Here is a 23,891-nt window from a genome sequence, read left to right on the forward strand (position 1 = left end):
AATTAGGGAAATTAGCAACAAATTATAAGCGGTTCTCTCTCTCTCCCCCCGTGGCGGGGTGCGCCAGATCACGGAGTGTATTGCAGTGGGGCACGTGTGTGGAGGGAGTGTGCGGTGTGTGGGGTTGCGCACCTGCTATATGGGTCTGGGAAGGGGAGGACAGAAGTTGGTAGCAGGGCAAGGGGAACAGCTGCGGGCGGGAATCATACGAGCGTCTCATGAATTTACCTGTAATTTTTTTCTCCCTTTTTGTAAAATAAAGACCGTTATCCCACTCACCTTGGCCTGGTGTCCTTGGGGCGGGGCGGGGCTGGGCTGCGCATATTGTCCACTTTTACGCGCTGTCCTACGTGAGTTACGTCGTTCTTTCTACTGTCGCTAGGAGTCATCCAAGCAAAACTCTATCCCACGCTCTGACCAAACCATAACCCTAACCGGTGCTGATGGAGGAATCCAATCTGATGAAACACTTGGCCTGATAGATGTAGTCGGTGTTTTGGTGAGGTCCAGGTTTTTGATCTCCTGACATTCTTGATTTTCTAAAATTACCCCCAGGTATTTACATTAAGCCTGCTCCACCGTTCGTCCATTCACCAGTGCTCTACCTTGCCTTAATCATTTCTCATATCTTTGTTATTGTTGACACGAAGATATAAACCTGTCCCGAAACCACGGAAAACGTTTTTTATTTACTGAAAATACATTTAGATTTGACACCCAGACATTCAACTAAAGCCATGTCGTCTGCATACCTTTACATGAGAAGGTTGGAGCGAGATTGTCATTGCGCGGGGGATTTCATTTTACTTCAGGAATACAGGAGTGTCTTTGCTTTGACAATTTCATCGTGCAACCCATAGGCCATTTAATTGTCTGACTACCCCAACAACGTGTTTACCCAATTACAACATTAGATGGCAGTGTTACATAACCATTCGGACTTCAATGAAGGTGCGTCATTGTAACAGTTATATAAAAACATCTACATAACATAGAGGCATTTCCAATTAGTATATAATGGAATAAAACAGCAATTACTTTTCCGATTCAGCGCGGCAACGGGAGTCCTGCAATGCTGTTTACGATTGAATTCATTGGTCTGTTAAGCGCACCTGTGGAGAAAGTCACTTTAAATAGAAACTTAATTATTCTAACCAAACGAACTGCCATTAATTTTTAGTGTGGTACAAATGAAATTGCCCCACTGAACTAGTCAAATCGCGCAGGGTGGTGAGAAAACCACAGTCGAGTCAGATTCTCTGAGACAGAGAGTGCGCGGACCGTACGTGCTGTGCGCTTCCTGTACTGTCTGATGTACGGTTAGCGGCGTGTGATGGGAAGCATTTTGGTAAACCAATGCGTGGCGCTCGCTGTCAACTTGTGAACTCTATTGTATGCTTAAGCACGACGGACCCACAATTCATTCAGTCTAATCAGCTCCTTCAGTGATAGCATTTAACAGTCCGTTTCCAAAAAGAAAGAAGTCTAAAAGGAAAAACGTATAAAAGTCTAAAACGTATAAAAAAACGACAATCCCTTACTCTCTCTAAAGCATCACTCTTGCATTAACTATTTTTATTGTCACAGAAACAGGAAGTACAACGGTTTCCCTCGTGCCTTTGTGTGTGTGTTTTTTTTTTCTTCTCTCTTTTCTCAGTCGAATGAAATGCAAGTTAGGCTGTTTCAGACGGTCTGGCAAAAAGCGTGTGGCTGGTGAACGAAAGTCCGCTGTCCTCCAAACGGTCAGATCTTTGTGGATCTTGCCGAAAATGTGTCTGTGTATTTGAACGTTATTTTTTTATGGGCAATTCAAGTTGTTAATTCTGAAATTACTTTTTTGTATTAAGTGGAGCGACAGGACAAGCGAAATGGTTTGAAGTGGACAATGCGCAAGAAGTCATTTCAGTTTATTGCCACTGGTCCGTTTGGGCAGCGTGAGGTTGGGATTCACTGGATTTCTGCAAGGCAACATCTCTGAAGATTCGGTATGTAGAATTTTGGCATTCTTTCCTTTGGTAAGGGCAGCTGTCGTTGCGGTAAAATCGGACATAAAGCTGCGGACCGGCGATGACATTTGTTTTACGGCCACAGATAGAACACGGCACCGCTTTTAACACGCTTCGAGACTGACGTCCTCATTCGGATGAGACGAAATCACCATCTTTTTGAACTCCCGTCTTTTTATATCGCCAGTTGATTAGCGGTTAAACGGCTAGAATTAGTCACACCTTCTGGTGTTTCCCTTCGATAAGGAGTTAACCGACGGGATAATTTGCGATTACCTCGCTGTTTCGCCGTTGCAATTTGTAATTGCTGCTGCGTATTGAAGACAACCCGAGAGAACCCATGTGCACAAGGTTATATCTTGGTCATATTTAACATCGACTTGTTGGCGTAACCTTGTAAATCTGTACGCTATACTACCCAAAACCCCTAATAATACATAATTATGATTTTACCCTCCTCTGTTAAATTTACGTTTATTGAAGAGTTTCAGGGAATTAACATAGTAAATGTCATAAGATCATAAGATTGTAAGATTCTCTATTCCTATCTTAGAGGTCTGTAATTATGCAGTCTCTCTTGCCTCATCTTCTCTGCTATTGCCTTGCTAGAAGAAGGAGGTTGTATGGCAAAACAAACTGCAGGAGTTGGGGGACTTTGCAATGAAACAGTTTTCATCCAGAACGGATTCCGACTGCACTTCATTCATCTTTGCTGTTACGCTTCAGGTGTAGGCTCAGAACCGAAGCTCTGAAGTCCCATTCAACGGAAAGTGCGATCATAGCCGTCTCTCTTACGCCTGCGCTTCTTCTAGTACGGTCGTGATATCCTCCCTGCGCCCAGCTCCTCAGCCCCACGTAATCTCCGCGTCCCAGACGCGTCCCCAGGTGTAGCCACGGCTGCTCAGCGTGATGGAGGTCTATGAAGAAGCCATGAACTACCTGCAGACGCAGATCAGCGGCATCACTGGTACGCGAGTTTACTTAAACTGTATTTCATCATTTCAGCTAATAGGGATCCCGTGCGTATTTACAGAAACGACCACGGGGCTGGCAAAACAGCAAATACAAAGCAATCAGACAACGTGGAGATGCAGGTACATACAAATCTACATCTGTCAGTCAACAGGACTTTGACCTTATGAATGAAGAAACAAGCAGCTGTCAGAAAAATGTGCGAGCTGTGAGTGAGTGAGTGAGTGTGTGTGTGTGTGTGTGTGTGTGTGTGTGTGTGTGTGTGTGTGTGTGGGGGTGGGGGGGGGGTTACTGGGGTGAAACTAGATATGATGAAGGGTTCACTTAAAGTCTGTCTGTCCTTCTCTGTGTACGGGGCAGCACCCCAATGAGGGCATTCTTTGAGCTCAGTTGTTCTCCAATGTCCCTCTTTGTTGTGTGGCAGTGAAGGCAGAGAGGGAGATGGAGCCTAATCTGATCGAGGACGTGTTCGAGGTGGACCCTGAAGAGGCCTTCGTCACCAGCCCGCTCCACACTGAGAGCATCGACCTCCCCGACACACCGGTGAGTTGCCAGACTCATCGCTCTGCTCACCAGTGAGTCATCAGTGTGGCGCTGTCTTCCATGCAGTAGTTATCACAGCTTTGCTCTCACTTATCAGCATGTCATCAGACAGGTACAGTCACTCATCGGTGGGTGATCAGATTGGCTCAATCACTTATTGGTTAGTTATCAGAAAGATGCACTCACTTATTGATGAGTTGCAAGAATGGTTCATTTACTCAGCGATGAGTTATCAGAATGGTGTACTTGCTCGTTGATGAGTCATCAGCCTAGGTTTGATGGTTGCAGCAGCTTCTGGAGAGCTGTTTCAGTGATGCGTCTGTTGCCATGGCGCTGTTTCAGACGAACTGGGCCCCTGAGGTGATGCTGGAGCGGAGGATGGTCGTCCTTAAGAGCATCCTGAGCAGTGAGCACCTGTACCTCAGCGAGCTGGAGACGCTGCTCACAGTAAGAGGGGGGCGTCCACACGCACACGCGCACACACACTCTCACTCACACGCATTATATATCCCTCCCATGTTATATCTACATTGCGAGCTTATCAGCTGTTAATACTTATTTTAGTTATGGGGTCTTTTGTCACCATTGTATGTATATTTTCACACCTCTCATCACAGCTGTAAACCTCACTGAATCATCTTGAATGTACAGACACACACAGATGCGTCAAAATGCACACCGCAACAGTGACCTTCCCATGCAATATCAGTGGATGCTTATCAAGACAATCTGATCTGGGCTGCAAACATAAAGAGCTGCGATATTATCAAACCAAATGGACATTTTTATTTATTTTTTTTCTTCAAAATGAAAAAAGCTCAAGCCATAAACTTTCCATGAGGAAAGAAATGAATTTCCCAATTGCGCGGTGCCATTCCACAAACGCTCGCCCGCCAGAAATCTCGCACTGGCCCCATGGAGGCTGATCCGGCGGCGCAGAGAAGCAAACCCGGGGTAAAGGTGCTACTTTGCGCTCCGCTAACGTCACGCGCAGACACTGTGTGGTCTGTGAGAGTTGGGAAACGGAAAGTCCGAGCCCCACATAGCAGCCTGATTTCGCTTAGCGTGTCTGTGGCACCATTCTGCTAAAAATAGGAACTGTATTAAACCAAAATGGTCCACCACTGGTCAAAAAAAAAGCCCTGACACACATTCTGTGACACTATGAAAGTGTGACATCGATCGTTTTTTGGAGACCTTTGAGTTCTGGAAGGTTAGGGGTTCAGCAGATCTGATCTGAGGCGTTGGTCCCTAGAACTGCACCAGATGGTGTTACCATCAGGAAACAGCACACTGTGTTCACCTCGCACATACAACATGCCTCGCTTACAACATACAGTTATCGATTACATACATGTTTTCGATTTATACAACCGGATATTTAACGAGGCACCTCAGCTTCAACAGCACTACCCTGCCTAGGAATCAAACCTACAATCTTTGGGTTTCGAGCCCTGCTCTTTGGCCTTGCACCATACTGCTGCCCTCAAGATGCCTGCAGAATGAGCTGATAAAGGGGTAATGCAGCTTTCCGCCTTTCATCTTAAGATTCGTTTCCTTCCCTCACAACAATTATTCTGAGCTAGACATCCATTTAGATGTCCAATCGTTATGTAAAGCTGAGTTACAAAAACCTGTTTACACAGAATGGTCTGTGTGTGTGTGTGTGTGCTACTATTCAATTTTTAAGACCTGTCAAATTAAAAAAATTGTTGTATGAAACTTATCAAATAGAGACAAATAGGGACTGAGCGATGTGAAGTACCTTATGTGACCCCAGAATTCTTTTCGTCTAGTCGAGCAAACCTGCCCGAGCATTTCATTGGAGTTATTGAAGAAAACAGGAAGCGTCCCTTGTCCATAACACAGTGCATTTTTCTATAGACAGCCTTCCGACTACTTCAAGATGCGCAGTTGTTTTTCGAGCCTTTCGAGCGCGTCAGTGTGCGACTCCTGCACAGCGTGTGTATACGCAAAACGCGAGAGATAACGATTTACGGACCCGTTCAAATAGAGGCGAACTCGCCTTTTTACGGCATTTCTCAGCAACAAAACCTGGAAATTTACATTTTATTTAACAATTAACGCCTACAGCCCGTGCAGATGCTTATATCGCCCCCATACTTCTTTGTTCCACTTCCCCCTGTACGCTTATAAGGTCAAACGCCGCAATTCGTTTGACACTCAGAAAATCACTTCCCCATCTATGCAAGCTCATGCAAGAACCGGGTTCGAAGCGAGAGAGTGGATGTTAGGAAGTGAAGCAATGAGAAGTCCTCCTCTAACTGCAACGCCTGCTCCACGCATCGTTACACGTGAATCTCGCAACAATCTCTCCTGTAGATAAGAACAGAGAAAATGTTCTCAAATCATTTGTTGCCGGAAGGCCGTTTCTGAAAAATAAGAAAGTAGGTTATTTCACATCTGCCATGACTTTACGTTGGTGCATTAACACCATAAGGCATATAGCAACTATGTCTGTGTATACAGGCAAGGGTCTGTCTCCTTGGACAGCAGAGCAAGCTTGGCTTGCTCCAGAGATTCAAATTCACATGTGCTTTATTGGCATGATTGTTGAAAACAGAATGTTGCCAATGCAGTTATTTAATGAAATGCCAGTAGTAAAATTGAAATCAGAAAAAATAAAATATTAATAATCATTAATAATCACTCAATCTGTCTTTCTTTCTCTGCCTCACACTGTCTTTCCCCATTTCCCCTGCTCTTTTTCTCTCTCCTTCACCTCTCTCTTCATCTTTCTCTCTCTCTGCTTCTCTTTCTCTGTTCATGCCTTTCTCTCACTTTCTCTTTCCATCTCTCCTACTTTCACTCCTTCTTTCTGTCTCTTTCCCCCCATCTCTGTCTCCCCCATCTCTGTCTTCCTCTTTTGACTTCTCTCCCCAAACCCCTCTCGCTCTCTCTCTCTCTCTCCCACTCATTCACTCACTCTCTCCTTCCCTCTCTCTCCCTCTCCCTGTCCATTCCTGCAGCCCATGAAGGCCCTGAAGGCCGCAGCCGGCACGTCCCAGCCGGTGCTTACCAGCCAGCAGGTGCAGACAGTGTTCTTCCAGGTGCCTGAGCTGCGTGACCTGCACCACGAGTTCTACACGGGTTTGAGTACCAGGCTCGAACCCCAGCAGGGGCAGACGCCCGGTCTGGAGCTGGGGGGCTCACAGCCGCCCCCTGTGGGAGACCTGTTCCTCAGGATGGTGGGTATTGGTCTCCCTCTCCCCAATTGCATAGAGCACTACGCTGTCACTCACACAACACTGACCTGTCACAGCATGAATGACAGTCATTGGCTGTCTGGACGGTGTTAGTGAACTGTCAGTGAATGAGAAAAAACTGTCTTGCATCAGCTCCGCGAATAGCGGATGTGAGCTTCAAACTACACTGGTGGAGTAACCCTCCTAATGTAATCCTCTTTAATTTATGATGATTTATGTTTTGAAAATAGGTGAGGCATTTAATCTGCAGTGAATGAAATTAAAGGTATGAGGTAGAAACAGCAGTCTGCTTTCTGTGATTCCTGGGTGCACTTTCCCAGACTGTCTGAATTCCGTGGAATTCAGTTATTATTTCTTGCACACCTTGATATAAGACTGGGCTCTGAAGCTGTTGTTGATGCTCTTGGTTGCAGCATATTGCAGTCATGCAAGGAACTGTGAACAGAGAAAAAAAGGTTACAAAATGTCATACTTTCGCAGTGTTTCAGTTTATGGAAGGCAGCTCTCGCTGCTTCGTTGAGCTGCCAGTTATGACCATCACAGACCACTCCCAGCAACTTCCTGTTTCTCGAGCACTGCCTAGCAGATCTTTCTGCAGTCAGTCACAGATTACAGACCTGAATGCACTGATGACCAACAACAGTTAGGTTATCAAAAAAGCAGAAAAAAAACATGCTGCCTAGCGAGTAAACTAAAAGTGCATACAATGTGTTAGTTTGCTGGTGTGGAGTCAAATTAGAATAGGAGAAGGGTTTTTATTTCTAAATTTAAGTGACTCAGCTGTAGTTGCCCTGTAAGTAGAGCTTATGGTACAGCTAGTATAGATGGAGCATGAGGCCTGAGATCTTGATAGCTGATTTTGAGCAGATATTTACAGAGGCAAGGTCTGGGAACTGGAAACTTTGCATCTATGTATGTCATTACCAGCAAAACTGCCCTCTCTCGCCCTCTGTTTCAACTGTCATTTAACCACAGGGCAGTGTGCGGGGGCTTGTGTGTGTGTATAGGTGTGGCAGCGTAGAGCTGTTTTCACGTTTCAGTTGTGGCACTTGTGCGTATGTGTGAGAGAAAATGTCTGTGTATGTGCGTCTGAAAGAGAGAAAAGCAGAGACAGAGTTCTGAATTAATGGCACCCACTTGTTACTGCACTTTGTGACTGGTGTCCTTGTGAGAAAAGCTTGATACAGCAAGCAAACAAGCCTTTGCAGGAGAGGGGTTTACAGATAGAAAGCACACAGGGGGGCTGTCAAAACCACGGGTTGTACAGCCTGTACATTGGCTTCCTGCATGCAGTCTCTCAGAATGCTTGGCCTTTGCGATATTTGTATTGTGTACTAAAGCCCCTGCTTGATGGTATATTCAACTGGTCAGTCCAGATTCAACTTAGCGGCCTGCGTTCGTCTGATTGGCTGTGATGTGGTCGTGTGACACCCAGGTCAGCCAGTTAGGAGCATACCGTGGCTTCATCGACAACTACGAGAGTGCGGTGGAGATTGTGAGAAGGTGCACTCAGTCAGACCAGCGCTTCAGGACACTGGCAGAGGTGAGTGCTACAGTGCTGTGGATCTCCACCATTCCCTAATTATAGGATTACAGGCATGTCCAATTGGACAGGCTGCCAGAAACAGGGCAGGAAGGAATAATCATTTACATTTGGGGCACTGTGGGATTATTCATGCACTTGTCTCTCTTTAAAGAGCATGATGTCTTCCATCAAAGGAGCTGACAACTGCAGGACTAAATACACATTTGAAGGTAAGAGAAGCTGATTTTCTCTCTCTCTGAGGCACAGTGATGTCCTGATGCAAAGATTGACCCCTCTGTGAGACATATGTTCTTTCTCTCCCTCAGCGCTTCTGTATAAGCCTTTGGACCGTGTTACTAAGACCACACTGGTGCTTCATGTAAGAGCCGCCACACTCCCACACAACCACACAGAGACAGCTCCTCACTGCCATCACTGCCTCATTCTGTCACTCACTCTCTCTCTCACTCATCCACTAACTCACTAACCCACCCACTTACTCATCCACTAACTCACTAATTCACTCGCTCATCCACCACCTTACTCATTGAATTATTCACTCAGTTACGCGCTCACCCAATCACTCACACACTCGCTCAACTCACTAATTTGTTCATTCATCAACACATGCATTTGTACTCACTAACCCACACATTAACACACTCACACACTAGTACAAGCGCACCCGCTCACATACTGACTCACTCAGTCACAAACTTACACACACTTGCTCAGATAAATTGAATTTGATGGTGCTTTATTGGTGAGACAAATGAAATTACTATTGCCAAGGCATTCACATGCAATGCTAAGTGTATGCAGTGCAAATAAAACAGTATATGCACACATGCAGTATAAACATTGACATGATATATTTATGACACAAAGGGGTTACATTCATAATCAGCAATCATAGTAACCAAAGGTATCACGCTAGTGATGCAACTGATCAAATACAACCCTCTCATTTCTGAAGTACAGGCTGCTGTCTCTCTTTGCGTCCCTCTGGGCACTTATTGGGGTGGTAGTGATAACCTGAAAAATATGTCATGTGTTAAATTGTGGTCCTGCATGCATTCTCGTTTAATGCATTCTTCACCAGGTTAGATCCAGGTATGCTAGAGTGGTATGCTCTACAGTAAAATTGCCCAGGTTAAAAGGGTACTTATTTCCCCAAGATTCAGCTTTTGTCTGAATTATCGTGAATCGCATGTCGTCATATTTACTGTCAGGGCTCAGGTTAGGCAGTACTGGCTTTTCTGTGGAGGAGACAGCAGACCCAGGTCATCTGCACAGAGCAGGGCTCTGACTTCAGTGTCATGCAGAGTGCGTCCAGGGCCAGCAGGCTTCTCTCACTTCATGGCCAGTGCTTTGATGTGGATATTGAAGATCAAATTCTACCTTGCCCCCCCCCCCCCCCATTACTGAAATACCTTGCAAAAGAATAAGAACCTCATACCCAAGTGAATCAAATGTTTTTTTAAAAGTCTACACAGCAAGGGAATTATTGTTCCTTTACTAGTTTGGTAGACATGTTTGATTAAGAGTGTGCATATGGAGTTAGTGTGATCAGATGTATGGTGGTTTGGACTAAAGCCAACCTGACTCTTACTCAATACATTGCATACAGAAAGGAAGGCCAGTTTCCGGGAGTTAATTATATGGCATAAAACCTTGCTCATGTCATGGTTCACACAGATGTTGTGGTAGTTGCTGGAGGTCTAATTTGTCTCCTTTTTATATATTGGTTTCATTAGCCATTGATTCCAGATCTCTGGAAATGATCAAGCTTTCAGTATGTGATTGAAGCATGTGACCCATCTGCAGCCTTCATCTGTTTTGTTTTAGCATGTTTGTACTGATGCTATCAGGCCTACAAGCATTGCCTAATACAAAGGCCTGTGGTTTGTCATCCAGCTTCTCATGTAGTATCCAGGTTGTCTGGTGGGTTTTGGTTGAATCTTGCTAAAACAAGATTCTAAATTTTTCATCTTTTCACAAATTCAGTTTTTTGTTCTTTTGCTGGAATTTCTTCATAAGCATTAAAAAAACCAAAACAATCACCACTCATTCATTAAGTAACACACACACACTAGCATAATCTCACTTGCCCACTCACTCACAAACTCACCTGTGCACACAATGACTCATTCATGCATTCATGTACTCTACCTCACTTGTAAGTCACTTTGGATAAAGGCATCTACCAAATGAACAAATGTAAATGTAAGTGAAAATGCATTCGTAGACACAGTGTTTTTACTTTGGATTCTGGTTGTGCACCCCTCTCCCCCCACCAATGAAGGACCTGCTGAAGCACACCCCCGAGGATCATCCGGACCACGCCCAACTCCAGGAGGCCCTGCGCATCTCCAGCAGCTTCCTGTCCGGAGTCAACGAGGAGTCACAGCGCAAGAGAGCCGTCACACTAAGCACGGGCATGGTGAAGAACACAAAACACAGTATAACACACACACACACACACAAACACACACATACACACACACACACACACACACACACACACACACACACACAAACACACACATACACACACACACACACACACACACACACACACACACAAACACACACATACACACACACACACACACTCACGCGCACACGCGCACATACACACACACACACACACAAACACACACACACACACACACACACACACACACACTCACGCGCGCACACACACACACACACACACACACACACACACACACACACACACACACACTCATACACACAATCATGTGCACAAAAAGACACTTAGCTCAATTCATTTCAAAAGGCTGTATTAGCATGACAGTATATTTCAGGTCAAAGTAATGCAAATATACATACAGCATTATCACTATAACATATAACAGTAAATACTTGTTAAGGACAGTACATTTAAGGAAATAATTAACAGATACATTTATATATAGACACAAAATACACACATAGAGTATCCTATATCATGCTAAACCCCCCCCCCCCCCCCCAACATACACACACACACTCAAGCAACACACAAGTAGTCCTCTGTGTGATGCAGAGAGCCCTCCAGTCTAAAGTAGCCCTCTTTTTCTGTTGTAGAGACGCCAACTGATACGGGATGGGTTTGTGGTGGATGTGTGCGAGAGTGGGCGGAGTCTGCGGCACCTCTTCCTGTACACTGACCTGCTGCTCTGTACCAAGATGAAGGGAGCCTCAGTGGGGTAATCTCACCTCTCACTGCTATGATGTCATCATTGGAGCTAGCAGCGCCATCAGGACCCACTGATTGGAATCCACTGTCTTAGTGACTAACTGATGTGTGTTAATGTGTGTACTTGTGTGTTTCTGTGTGTTTGTATTTGTGTTGTGTGTGCATCTGTGTATGTGTGTTTGTGTGTTTTCTTGTTCGTGTTTGTGCATATCTTATGGTGTGTGTTTGTTCCTCTGTGTGTGTGTGTGTGTGTGCACATGTGTGCGTGTCTCTCAGGAAGCAGACTCATTACCGGTTTGTTTGGTACCTGCCATTGGCTGGGTTGAAGCTGTGCTGGGGGTCAGAGCAGGAGCGCTCCGTAGAACTACAGTACCGGATCAGTACCATGAGGACCAAGATGTTCCAGCTGAGACAGGAGCACAAACAACAGGGGGTCAGAACCACCTACCGTGTGTGTGCGTGTCTGTGTGCATGCGTGTCTATGGATGAGTGTTCGTGTGTGTGTGTGTGTGTGTGTGTGTGTGTGTGTGTGTGTGTGTGTGTGTGTGTGTGTGTGTGTGTGTGTGTGTGTGTGTGTGTGTGTGTGTGTGTGTGTGTGTGTGTGGTGCATATGCAGTGTGTGCATTGTAGCATAGTGGCTAAGGAGCAGGTCTTGTAACCAAAAGGTTTCTGGGTTGATTCCCTGCTGATGCACTGCTGTTGTACCCTTGAGCCAGGTACTTAACCCAGAATTGCCTCAGCAAATATCCAGCTGTATAAATGGGTAACATGTAAAAAACCTGTAATGTCTGTAAGTTGCTCTGAATAAGAGTGTCTACTAAATGCCAATAACGTTAATAATGTGTGTTTGTACATGTGTGTATGCATATTATGAAGGTAAATATGTTGCAAAATGCAAGAGCTTGTAGGCTTGATTTTGAGAAGTTGTAGAATACGATGTGAGAACTTGTAGAACAAAAATGTGAACTTGTATGTTGAAATTTTCACTTGCAGAAAAAATGTGAACTTGTATGTTGAAATTTACACTCATAGAAAATATTCACACTCCCGTGTTCTCAATGTGAAGTCACAGAAAAAATATTCACAAATGTGTAGATTGATATTTACATAAATACAATGACAGCTGCAAACTTGTAATCCAACATTTACTCATATTTATTTTTTTTTACTTGAGTTTACTTGAGTCCACAAGCAAGTTGTGGTTGTAAAATGGAAAATGGACTTAAGTGGAAAACAATAAATATGAGTAAATGTTGGATTAAAAGCTCACATTCAGAACACAGGTGCATGAATATTTTCTATGAGTGTAAATTTCAACATACAAGTTCACGTTTTTTCTACAAGTGAAAATTTAAACATACGAGTTCACATTTTTGTTCTACAAGTTCTCACATCGTATTCAACAAGTTCTCAAAATCAAGCCTGCAAGCTCTTGCATTTTGCAACATATTTACCTCCATACATACTCATGTCCACAACCTTGTCCAAGTGTCTGTTTTACTATTGCCATTACTTGACATGTGTAAGTAGTAATGTGTCAGGTCAGTAATATAAGAATATCTGTCTGTTTGTGGGTGTGTCAGAAAGGGGGCAAAGGGGTGGCAGCCCGTACCCTGGATCGCAGCCGCAGGAAGATGCAGCAAATTGAGCACTGGCTGTCCACAAACACCCCTGTCCTCCCTCTCGAATTGCACAGCTCCAGCGGAAAGGTGAGGCCTCCACAAGTCAACACTGACAGTGACTCAACTCTCTGTACAGACTCAGCACTCTTACTAGCTTAACACACTGTCCTGACTCAATACTGACACCATTGTAAAACTCTGCGCTGATTCAGCATTTTGTACTGACTTAACACTCATACCAATGGAAAACTCTCACTGACTGAATACGCTCACTAACTAATGACTTTCTCTGGCTCCGTGCTGAGCATTGAGCCAACACTCTGTGCTGACTCAACACTCACACTGCTCAGTGCTTGAAACTGAATTAAGACTAATATTGGCTCAGTGCTCACACTGACTTCATATTGTGCTGGTCCAAAACTCACTGACTTTACACTCACACTGACACAATGCAATGGCTATTTAGTCACCTGGCAACACTGCACAATTCGATAATATAGTATCGATATACTAATATTCAGACTGACCGAAGGACAGAGTGCAGTTAAAACACTGATTGAGATTGACAGCAGGATAATGTGGTCATTTATCTGTCTGCTTTAAACACGGAGAGCAGTTATGGCACATTGGCTCACGCCCCTCTCCATGTCCCCTGCCGTCCCACAGAGCCACACCCTCATGCTGTCTTCGCTGTATGAGCTGGAGGAGTGGAGAGAGGCCATTGACAAGCTGAGAGGAGACAGTGAGTGCTGGTGGACATGGCTGCAGAGCGTGAAACTACAGGGCGGGGCAGCAGCCCATGGGGCAGCTGTAGAGTGTAGCATGAAGTGGAGACGTGCTTTTTTGGTAGAAAAAGAAAGATGGAACAAGACTGGGGAGAGAGTCAGCCCAGTCAGAGAGAAGGCGTGAGAGCCAATAGAAAGCTGGAAGTGGCCACAAGGCCAGAGGCACTTCATTTGACAATGCAAGAGTGTATATAGTTCTTCATCTAATATGTTTACATGTGTGTGTGTGTGTGTGTGTGTGTGTGTGTGTGTGTGATGATGACAGGCTTAGAAACCATTCCTCCAGATTTGCTGACCCTCACCAACTCCTGTGTTAAACTGAGAATGACCCAGCATCCTCATCTCCAAAGCCTATTGCCTGGTGAGGTTCTCTCTCTTCCTCCCTCTCTCTCTTTCGCTCTCTCTCCCTCTCTCTCTCTCTCTCTCTCTCTAATATGTTGGTTATTTTGGCTGTTTTGTGTTTCTTTATTTTGTTATGTTAATTTGTTAATTTGTTTTTATTTATACATTTTGTAATACATGTATTATATTTTATTTAAACGAGGATGAAGGGAACTATGTAAATTTGTTGACAGTCTTTTTCATGGTTAAAGGAAGGATACCCAAGTCTCTCTCTCTTTCTCATTCTTGTGTCTTTCACATTTTTCTGTGGTGAGTCCGCTCTCTCTCTCTTTCTCATTCTTGTGTCTTTCACACTTTTCTGTGGTGAGTCCGCTCTAATTTGCATTGCCTCTCTTTATCACTGCTCACCATGGCTCAAACACTAATATCTGCACCTGCCGCTGCTCTCAGTCTCATTGAAATGAAACGTTTCTTCAAGTCAAAAGAGGGCCGTACTGCACGTTTATCCTTGTTATCTCGCGTTATCAGCATAGTTATGATTTCTGCAGTATAGCGTTATCGTTCTTGTTCTTTGCGGAGGTGAGGCACTCTGATCGGAGCATTGTGATTGCGAAGTCAGGGAACTGTAAAAAATTGCCTGTGTTTGTTTCTTCCTCTCAAATTTAAATCTGAATAGCTTTACAGCCCTTGCAATTCTCCATCAGGCACAAATTAAAAGGGATTAGAGTAAATACAGTTGAACCATTTATACAGATGGTTATTAGAAGGCAGGGGGAGGGAGGTTGTGGTATAGAAGGGTCTTTCTATTAGCTTAGCCCTGAAAAACTAGACTGAAATTATGTCATAGAAAAGCCCTGACTGACGACTAGGAGTTTTATACACCAGCGACATAACCTTGCTAATTCATAGGCCCCTGAATTTTGCTCTTCAGTCATTTCTGGTCACTTCATGTGCGACGACTTCAACAACTTGCGCACAGCTACTGCCGAATGATAACATGTGCACAAAACACACAAGCTGTTTAAATCATCATGCTAAATCTAGTTTCATGCCAATGCTGTGCACAGTGTCCATAGGCTTTATAATTTGTAGACAATTAGCTCCTGGATTCCTACCCTTGCAAATGAGAGCAGCAACGGGTCACAGCAGGTGAAATGCTTTTATATTTTTGAAACATTGCAGTCTTATGTTCATTCCAGATGTCAGTAAGGTACCTGCACCCAGGGGAATTTTGAACAACTTCCTTTGAAATTTGAGTTCTGAATTTTGAATATGGTCTACTGAGATTCGTTGATATATTTATGCTTTTCATTGAAGCTGCCATCTGGTCCACAGGCACGCTTGGGTCAGGGGAGTGGGGCATGGGGAGCCTACAGTTTTGCCTGTTGGCTATGTTCATCAATAGGAGAATCAAAGTGACTCTGGCTATCACCCTCAGCACTAAGGGTTCTCAATTTGGTTAAAGAGGTCTGGATGCCTGTCAGCCTACATCAAAGAGGCACACTAGGAATGTTAAAAGATGATGGTTGAGGTTACCCAAAGAAAAGTTTTTAAGTGCTGAACAAAGGAGTTCTAGTTCTGTATGTCTCCATTTTGAAGTTGCAGTGTAATTTACTTCTCTTTCTTGCTTCCTCTCTGTTTCTCTCACTCCCTCTCCACCCCACCCCTTCACTCTACTACCCCCCCCCCCCCCCCCCCCCACCTTCAGTTCATCCCCTGTCAATTAAATTCAGTTCAGATGCTCTATTGGCATGAACTACAAGAGTACATGTTGCCCAAGTAACAAGAAAATATAGAACAAGACATCAGCCTGTCAAAATAAAGAACAGAAACGATTATGACGATGATAATAGTTGTAACACTACTACTAGTAGTACTACTACTAATAACAGTTGGATGCCATTTTGATGTTACCCACTGTGATAGGCAAAGACAGATTGTGCTGTCAGGTTCATGCAGCTCTCTCCTTTGGTGAATCTCCCCCTCTGTCTTCTCTTGACTTCTGTCTTGTTTCTCTCGCTTCTTGCCTTTTGACCCAGTTCAGTTCATCTCAGTGAGCTTCATTGGTGTATTTTACCAAAGCAAAACAAACATTCATACGCAGAGCATTGAAGTGTTGATGAGATGTGATGAAAGGTTATGAATACCCTTCTCCCTCTGCCTCTTTCAGATTGTGGGGAGCAGGGCCTGTGTGGGACCCTCAGTGTGGCTGTGCACTCTGCCTGCGGCCTTCAGGAGCCTGCCAGTGAGTCTCTGCCCAGAGTCCACACCCCCTCACTGTCCCATGACTTCAGAGGGGCCTGCTGCGTCTCTGCCCCACCCTCTCCAACACAGACCCCACCTCATTACCACACTCTACAGACTCCACCCCACAACCCCATCTCTACCACAGACCATACCCCCACTCTCCTATCTCTACCACAGACCGCACCTCCACTCTATCTCTACCACAGACCACACCCCTTCTCTCCTATCTCCTCCACAGACCACACCCCTTCTCTCCTACCTCTACCACAGACCATACCCCCACTCTATCTCTACCACAGACCACACCCCTTCTCTCCTATCTCCTCCACAGACCACACCCCTTCTCTCCTACCTCTACCACAGACCATACCCCCACTCTATCTCTACCAAAGACCACACCCCTTCTCTCCTACCTCTACCACAGACCACACCCCCACTCTATCTCTACCACAGACCACACCCCTTCTCTCCTATCTCCTCCACAGACCACACCCCTTCTCTCCTACCTCTACCACAGACCACACCCCCACTCCTCTATTTTACCATGGACCCAACCCTCAAACACAGTAGTAGTCAGAGGCTTGACATCTGTATTTCCATCTCAACTACACCTCTACACCACCATCTGCAGGACAAACCCCAGCACCACATCACCAGCAACTGACTTTCCTTAGGCCTTTATTTAACCATGTAAGTTGCCATGTCTGTGTCTGCCTGTCTGTCTGTCCTGTGTGTCCAGGTCTCTATGTCTGCCTGGAAGTGGACGGATACGAGTTTTTCGACAACAAGGCCCAGACTCGGCCGTGTCTCAGCAGCCTGACGCCACAGTGGGACGAGGTGAGGCTGTGGGCTGCTCTCTCCCACAATGCACTGCTCTGTGTCCTACTGTCTGCACAGGCACAGTACTTCCTTTGTCACCCTGTAAACCTACTGCAAAAACATCTCTGTGTGTGCATAGCACGATTTTAATACACACGTGTTTATGCATGCATGTGTGCGTTTGTATGTGCGTACACATGTGTGCCTGCGTGGGTGTGTGTGTGTGTGTGTGAGAGAGAGAGAGTGTGTGTGAGAGCATGTATGTGTGCAGTCCCTCAGCACATGTGTGTGTTTTGCAGGAGTTCTCCTTGCAGGTGGATGGTGCACGGTGTCTCAGGGTGCTGTCTGTTCTACAGACAGAGAGTGGCCAGAGATGGAGTGTCCAGGGCAGGAGCTCCATACAGGTGAGAGGACCATACTTTACTATGGCTACATATAGGTGAGAGAACTACACGTTACTACAGCTACATACACGTGAAAGAACTGCTTTACTATGGCTACATACAGGTGAAAGACGTGCACTTTAGTATAACTATATACAAGTGAGAAGAGTACACTTTACTATAGCTATGTACAGGTGAGAGACATGCACTTTTCTATAGCTAGATAGAGGTAAGGAAGTACACATCACTATAATTATACAGAGAGGAAAAAGGAAAAAGAAGAACACGTTGCTATAGCTACTTAGTAAGATAACTACCCTCTTTATTTAGGGTCAGTACATGTGAGAGAATGACTCTGACCTCCTGTTAATACAAACTAGTATATGCAATATAGCTGTGTGTGTGTGTGTCACAGCTGGATCCCTCCTTGATTATGAAGAAGTGGAAGAAGACCACAGTGTGTATGAACCAGGTGGAGGTGCACCTGTCCCTCAAGTACACACCACACCCCCTGGACCCCCCCAGCTCTGCCTCTGTCCAGCAGCACCCAGTCTTCAATGTTCCGATTGGAGACTTGGCACAGTGAGTCTGCACACCAACCGCCTTGCAAAGCTGCAACGCTGCTTACTTCAGGATTGCCTAGATGTGCCTAGCGTGTACACACACACACACACACAGAGCTTGATTGCAGATACTGCTGCCCATCAGCGCTATATTCCCAGGACAGGGAAACTTCCCATAAATCCTCCTTTAATATAAGCATTAGAAATCTCATCTGTGTGTCCATGTCTCAGACATCTGTCATTAAGATTCTCTTAAGTGTACCCTAAAAAACTTATGGGTCAGCTTTCCTGACTGCAGGGAGTTGCAGTGTTCAGACATGTTCAGTCCTTATATAAATTTTTAGTCAAATGACCTGTGACTGGTAGCCTAGAGGAGGTACAACAGGCCCTGCTGTTCACTATGGGAAGCAGAAAGTAAAACAGTTCCTCAGATTGAAATGAAAACTTCTGCCAGAAATAAAAAAGCAGAACAGACTGGATCCCCTGTAGCAGCAAACCAACAGAGTGAGATGCAAAAGGGAAGGAGGTTCTCACACTGGCCAGCCAAAGGCGCGTGTGTGTGTGTGTGTGTGTGTGTGTGTGTGAGAGAGAGAGAGGGATATTTGAATCTTTGCTCTGGATGCATGTGTGTGTGTGTGTGTTTGTGTCTGTGTGCCTCCAATTACAGTTATTCCTTTAGCTGAAATTCTTACCCAGAACAACTCACAAAAAGAATATTCAGTAAAGTTTGGCAAGTAAGCACAATGACACTAAATTATTAGTGTCATTCTTGTAGTATTGCACCATTGTGGGAAACACTTCCACAAAGGGAACAAGAGCTGAGAGTAAATTTGTGAATGTGTGTGTGAGTGAGAGTGTTTGCGCATGTGGGAGAGACTTGCAGGATGTGGAAATGTATGAGGGAGAGCGTGACCGTGTGTGTTTGTAATACTTGCATGCGTGTGGGTGGGCACGTGCATATTCACGCCTGCATAGCAGAGCTTTTCCCTCCTGTCCCCCGCTTGTGCTCACTGAGCGCATCACCCTCGGCAGGCAGGAGGGGGTGCTGGTGCCCCACATCGTGCGCTCCTGTACAGAGGAGGTGGAGAGAAGAGGCCTGGAGGAAGTGGGCATCTACAGGATTTCTGGAGCTGCCAATGACATCCAGACGCTGAAGATTGCCTTCAATACCAGTGAGTCAACCCTCTGTGTGTGTGTGTGTCTTTAACACAAAAACATCAATACTTTATCCCAGCCTACAACACTAGTGGGTTAACCACGTGTTTTATGAAAAAAAAAACATCAATCTAACCAGTCTTACCCTATGAGTTAACCCAGTGAGAACCATGTGTTTGTTTTTATGACAAAAACATAGACACTTTGCCTTACTATTACCCTGTTATTTTCTCTGTGTGTTGAGAATGGCCATTTTGCCTTTCTATTTTTTAACGCTTCTATTCAAAAAAGCCATTGAGCACATGAGAATGAACTAGGAATCATTTTTATTTGCCGTTTTTTAGTTGCATGAAATCAAGGAAAACTTTTTCCCCAGTTTGCTTTGGGTTTTCTAGTTTTTCAATTCCCTCGATGCATTTTGCGCTGTATTCAAAGCGCTGCAACAATTCTCATCATGCATTGTGCTTTCAAAATATGGTCATAATTTGATGGATTGATTGGTTGTTGGACACGCTCTGTCTGCAGATTCACGCGACGCTGTGTCCCGCCTGAGAGCGATGGACGTGAACGCTGTCTCCGGGGCACTCAAGCTGTATTTCAGGGAGCTCCCGGAGCCCCTCATCCCAGCGGAGTGCTTCCAGAGCCTCGCCGCAGCCCTGGGTAATCCTGCGGACCACCACCCCGCGGTGCTGCTGCGCTCTCACTGGCTAATACCATCGCCTTATCACCGGCCACAGCGCTGAAGGACATAAGAAATACAATCTTAATATCCTGTGAAGGAGGGAAGGATTGATTGATCATTCATTGACCATTCATTGATCAGGAATCAATTAATTCTTGATTTTAGAGAAATTGTTCAAAAAAATCTATACAGTGTTAATGCCATTACACAGCTTACACAAGCATCAAGCATGCTAATCCTCATAATCTATACTCAACTGATGCACATATATACACATGTAGCTGTAAGGCAGCATATGTTTGTCTGAAGTGTGATTAATTCAAGATTTGTCCAGTTCATAATAACATTGGGTTAATCTGCAAGGTTTCACTTCTTCCAGTGAGTCACTGAATTCCTGGATTGATAGGATATAAATAAGAAATCTAGTCCAGATACCCCATTCAGCACCTGCGTATAACTACACCCTTTAGGTGTTCTCTACCTGTGCTCTAGATCTGAATGTCCTTTACCTCTGTTCCTTGGTTATGCCCCTTGCTGTATGGTTGCTTAGTGTACCTGAACTGTACGTCAAGAATCTGTAACTGTTTGCCATAACTGTGTTCTCTAACTGTGCCCTACAACTGTGTTCATGGTTTATGCTATATATCCTTGTGGTTTTTTGTCTGAGCAATACAGTCATGTGTTCCCTACTTGTTTTCTGCAAAGTGAATGTTTCCAGCCTGTAGTCTACAACTGTCCTCTGTATCAGCATTCTAATTCTGTGTTCCGTACCAGCTCTCTGTAACTGTGTCCTCCATCAGAACTCTGTAACTGTGTGATGTACCATCTCTTGTAACTGCTCTCAATCAGATATTCCTGACATGAGCTCCAGACTGGAGACTATGCTGACCATCCTTCAGTCCTGCCCTGATGTCAACCGCAACACCTTCCTCTTCCTCCTGCACCACCTTAAACGGTCAGTGTCACCCTCTCCTTCCACCCCATTAAGATGTATTGTATGTCATCATGAATACCAGTCTTTCCCAAATTACACAAAATACAAATAAATCAGCATTTACAAAATAATTTGGCTGTTTTCCTCCCCACTACCTTTCTCTCTTTCTCTCCATCTTTCTCTCTCTCCCTTCTTCTTTTTTTCTCTGACTCAGGGTGGCAGAGAAACAGGAGGTCAACAAAATGTCCCTGATGAATTTGGCGACAGTGTTTGGTCCCAGCCTAGTGCGCCCCCCACAGGTGGTTCTGGGCCAGTGCGGCCCACGGGTCGACATCTCTCAGGAGGTGGTGGTTCAGGTGAGCCCGTTTCCTGATCCCTGAACAAAAAAGAAAAAGTTTTTTTCATTTATGAAAATTTATGATCAATGCTGTGTGAGATACACATACCTCAAAGTGATCAAGTGAAGGGTGAAGCTCTCCAAAAGGAACCAAGTTATTTCCATGCACTTTAAATGGTGTTCCAGGTGTGAGACAACAGATCAGTTTAGTTCATCAGCCCAAACCAGTGACTGCACTAAGATGTCAAAACATAGACAAGTGTATTTCCTTTAGACAGGATCCTTTCCTTTAGGATTTGCCTAAATGTGTCTCTCTCTGTCTCTCTGTCTGTCTGTCTGTCTCTCTCTCTCTCTTTCTGTGTGTGTGTGTGGGGCGGGGGGATGTGCACGCGTGCAGGTCCAGGTGGTTTATTTCTACCTTCAGTGCAACAATCTCCCAACACCTCTGACCTCAATGCCCCTGGACTCAGAAGAGGAGGGGACAGACTTGTGAGGTCACCAGCAGGGGAGGCCTTTGTGTCGACCAATCAGGACCCACTGTTGATGCTGTGTAAAAAAACATATTTATTAAAGTGGTGCTCGCAGAAGTACCTCAAATTGTTTGATGAACCTCAGCCTCTAATGACGTCTTCTGTTCTGATGCTGTATTACCCAGGCCTGTCCAGCAGGATATTTTAGTAATTTTCCAAAACATTAATTCTCCGTTCTGCATTTTTATCCCTGGGGAAGTAAGAGGCTGACTGCATTAAGCATTTACTGATGTTCCCTGTAAGGGCCAAACCAAACTTTGTGGCCTTGAAATGATTCAAATTATGTTCATCATTCCATCAATGATTGATCATGATTAAAGATGCTTCGAGCCAAGGCTCCTCTCTACTGTTTTTTTTCCTTTTGTGTAGGATGCATATATGAACATCTGTGAATGACCTCATTTGTGATCACTTCCATATGAATTGGACATTGTTGTGTACACATACACTTTAATCGTGGTTCTTTTACATATAAATAATCAATGAGGTCTATAAAATTTCTGTATGATAAAGGACCATTTCTCAGGATGCATGGGAAAACAAATGCAGTGCAAGTGTGGCTATAAGGGGAATTTGAAAAGCGGCGGAAGGACACTGGACAAATCTGAGACAAAAAGACCAACATGCCTTTTAGAGAAGGCTTTGTCCTTCACCAAAACAATAGCCTAACAAACTCGTGTTCTGGAAGGTAGGAAATGGGAGCGCATTCATAATTCAGGGATGAAGCCAATCCGCGTGGGACTTTGGAGCAAATCTGGGCCAGGGGTTGGGTGGGAACTGAGGGGAGAGAGGCGAGGGAGAGAGGAAGTCCGACACGCCGAACTGAACAGATGTTCATTTGCACGGTTATGATGGGGGCTGGGGGGCGACTGAAAGCCAATCAGTTACGGTTCAAGTTCAACAAGACGGGTTCACGAAAACACGCACCGGCACTTCAAAGCGGGACCCACAGCTGGGTGTATCCTTTTCCCCCGCCCCGCTCCCGCCGCCACCTGGGCGAGAGGGGCTTGTGTTACCGTCCGCCCATCCGCTGTTTGATCCGTAATCCGCGCCCCGGCCGTCTCTCCCTATCCCGCCGCGCATTCCGCCGGCTCCAGGAAAGTCCCCGCTGGTGTCGTGTGTGAACCGGCGGCGCCCAGACGACGTCTGCAAACAAAGGGACGCGTCGCAGCCGTAAATCACCCATCTTTGATAACTCCAGCGAAAACCGCGAGTTTCCATCTGCTTGCTGCAGACGCGACATATCCGTCGTGGCAGACAGACCTGAACGATGGGCTGTATCTAGGCCGATGTACCGGAGTCGAACTGGGAACGCGAAAAAGCTTGGCAGAGTTGGAGGGAGACGTAAGATTTCTCCGATGGGAGTTTAAAACTACACTATACAGATAATAAAATCCATTACTTGCTGTCTCATTTATTAACACCTCACCCCCACCAGAAGCAAGCAGGGGCACTAAAGTGATACATGTCAACCCATTAAATGGAAATAATTTACCAACACGAATCAACTAATCTACTATCAAATAAGAAGGACTGTCTTAAGCGTTATATTATATGCAATGCATTGCATTTCATGATTCTGTCGCACCTTAAATTAATTTACGTCACTTTTCTCAAGAAGCAGCTGGAGCATGTGTTATTGTTCTGTATACTATTAGAGCCTGTGATTCAGAGATTTAGATTTGTTAATATTTACCAAATTTAAAAAAAAAACTGCCACTACAAATTTATAATGTAAACCTTGTAATGTCTTGCGGTGATAGATCTGGTGGAGTTAACCGTTTACACAGGATATATTCTCGTACATCGGGAGAGAATATGCCAGATTGATATATCTGCCTTTGGAAATTTGGCTCCCAAAAGGAATGTAACCTGCGGTGTCCATTTCTCCCGCGGACACAGAATGTCGGTTCACGTTACATTACTGATTTACTTAGCAGACGCCGTTATCCAGGGCAACTTACACGGCGTACATTTTTAAACACTATCCTTTTAATACTGTTGGATATTCACC

The 23,891-nt window shown here is 44.9% G+C and overlaps 1 protein-coding gene across 3 annotated transcripts; it reads left to right on the forward strand.

Annotated features, from left to right (window-relative positions):
- Positions 1-1,700: 1,700 nt before the first annotated feature.
- On the forward strand, positions 1,701-22,142 carry si:dkey-33c9.6 (active breakpoint cluster region-related protein). 3 transcript variants are annotated; one of them, XM_036548819.1, is made up of 23 exons: positions 1,701-1,985; positions 2,733-2,973; positions 3,403-3,521; positions 3,864-3,968; positions 6,512-6,730; positions 8,184-8,291; positions 8,446-8,503; positions 8,600-8,652; positions 10,579-10,716; positions 11,367-11,488; positions 11,755-11,911; positions 13,062-13,187; positions 13,767-13,842; positions 14,151-14,246; positions 16,398-16,472; positions 17,214-17,311; positions 17,593-17,697; positions 18,092-18,258; positions 19,272-19,411; positions 19,920-20,054; positions 20,926-21,031; positions 21,225-21,366; positions 21,745-22,142. In XM_036548819.1, the coding sequence occupies exons 2-23, from the start codon at positions 2,916-2,918 to the stop codon at positions 21,838-21,840; spliced, it is 2,499 nt and encodes an 832-aa protein (XP_036404712.1). In that variant the 5' UTR covers positions 1,701-1,985; positions 2,733-2,915; the 3' UTR covers positions 21,841-22,142. The 3 variants fall into 3 exon arrangements, with proteins under 3 accessions (XP_036404712.1, XP_036404713.1, XP_036404714.1); XM_036548820.1 differs by having other exon boundaries at positions 2,819-2,973; XM_036548821.1 differs by lacking the exon at positions 2,733-2,973.
- The last annotated feature ends 1,749 nt before the right edge of the window (positions 22,143-23,891 follow it).

This window comes from Megalops cyprinoides, chromosome 16 (genome assembly GCF_013368585.1).
Source record: "Megalops cyprinoides isolate fMegCyp1 chromosome 16, fMegCyp1.pri, whole genome shotgun sequence".
Classification (NCBI taxonomy): Eukaryota; Metazoa; Chordata; class Actinopteri; order Elopiformes; family Megalopidae; genus Megalops; species Megalops cyprinoides.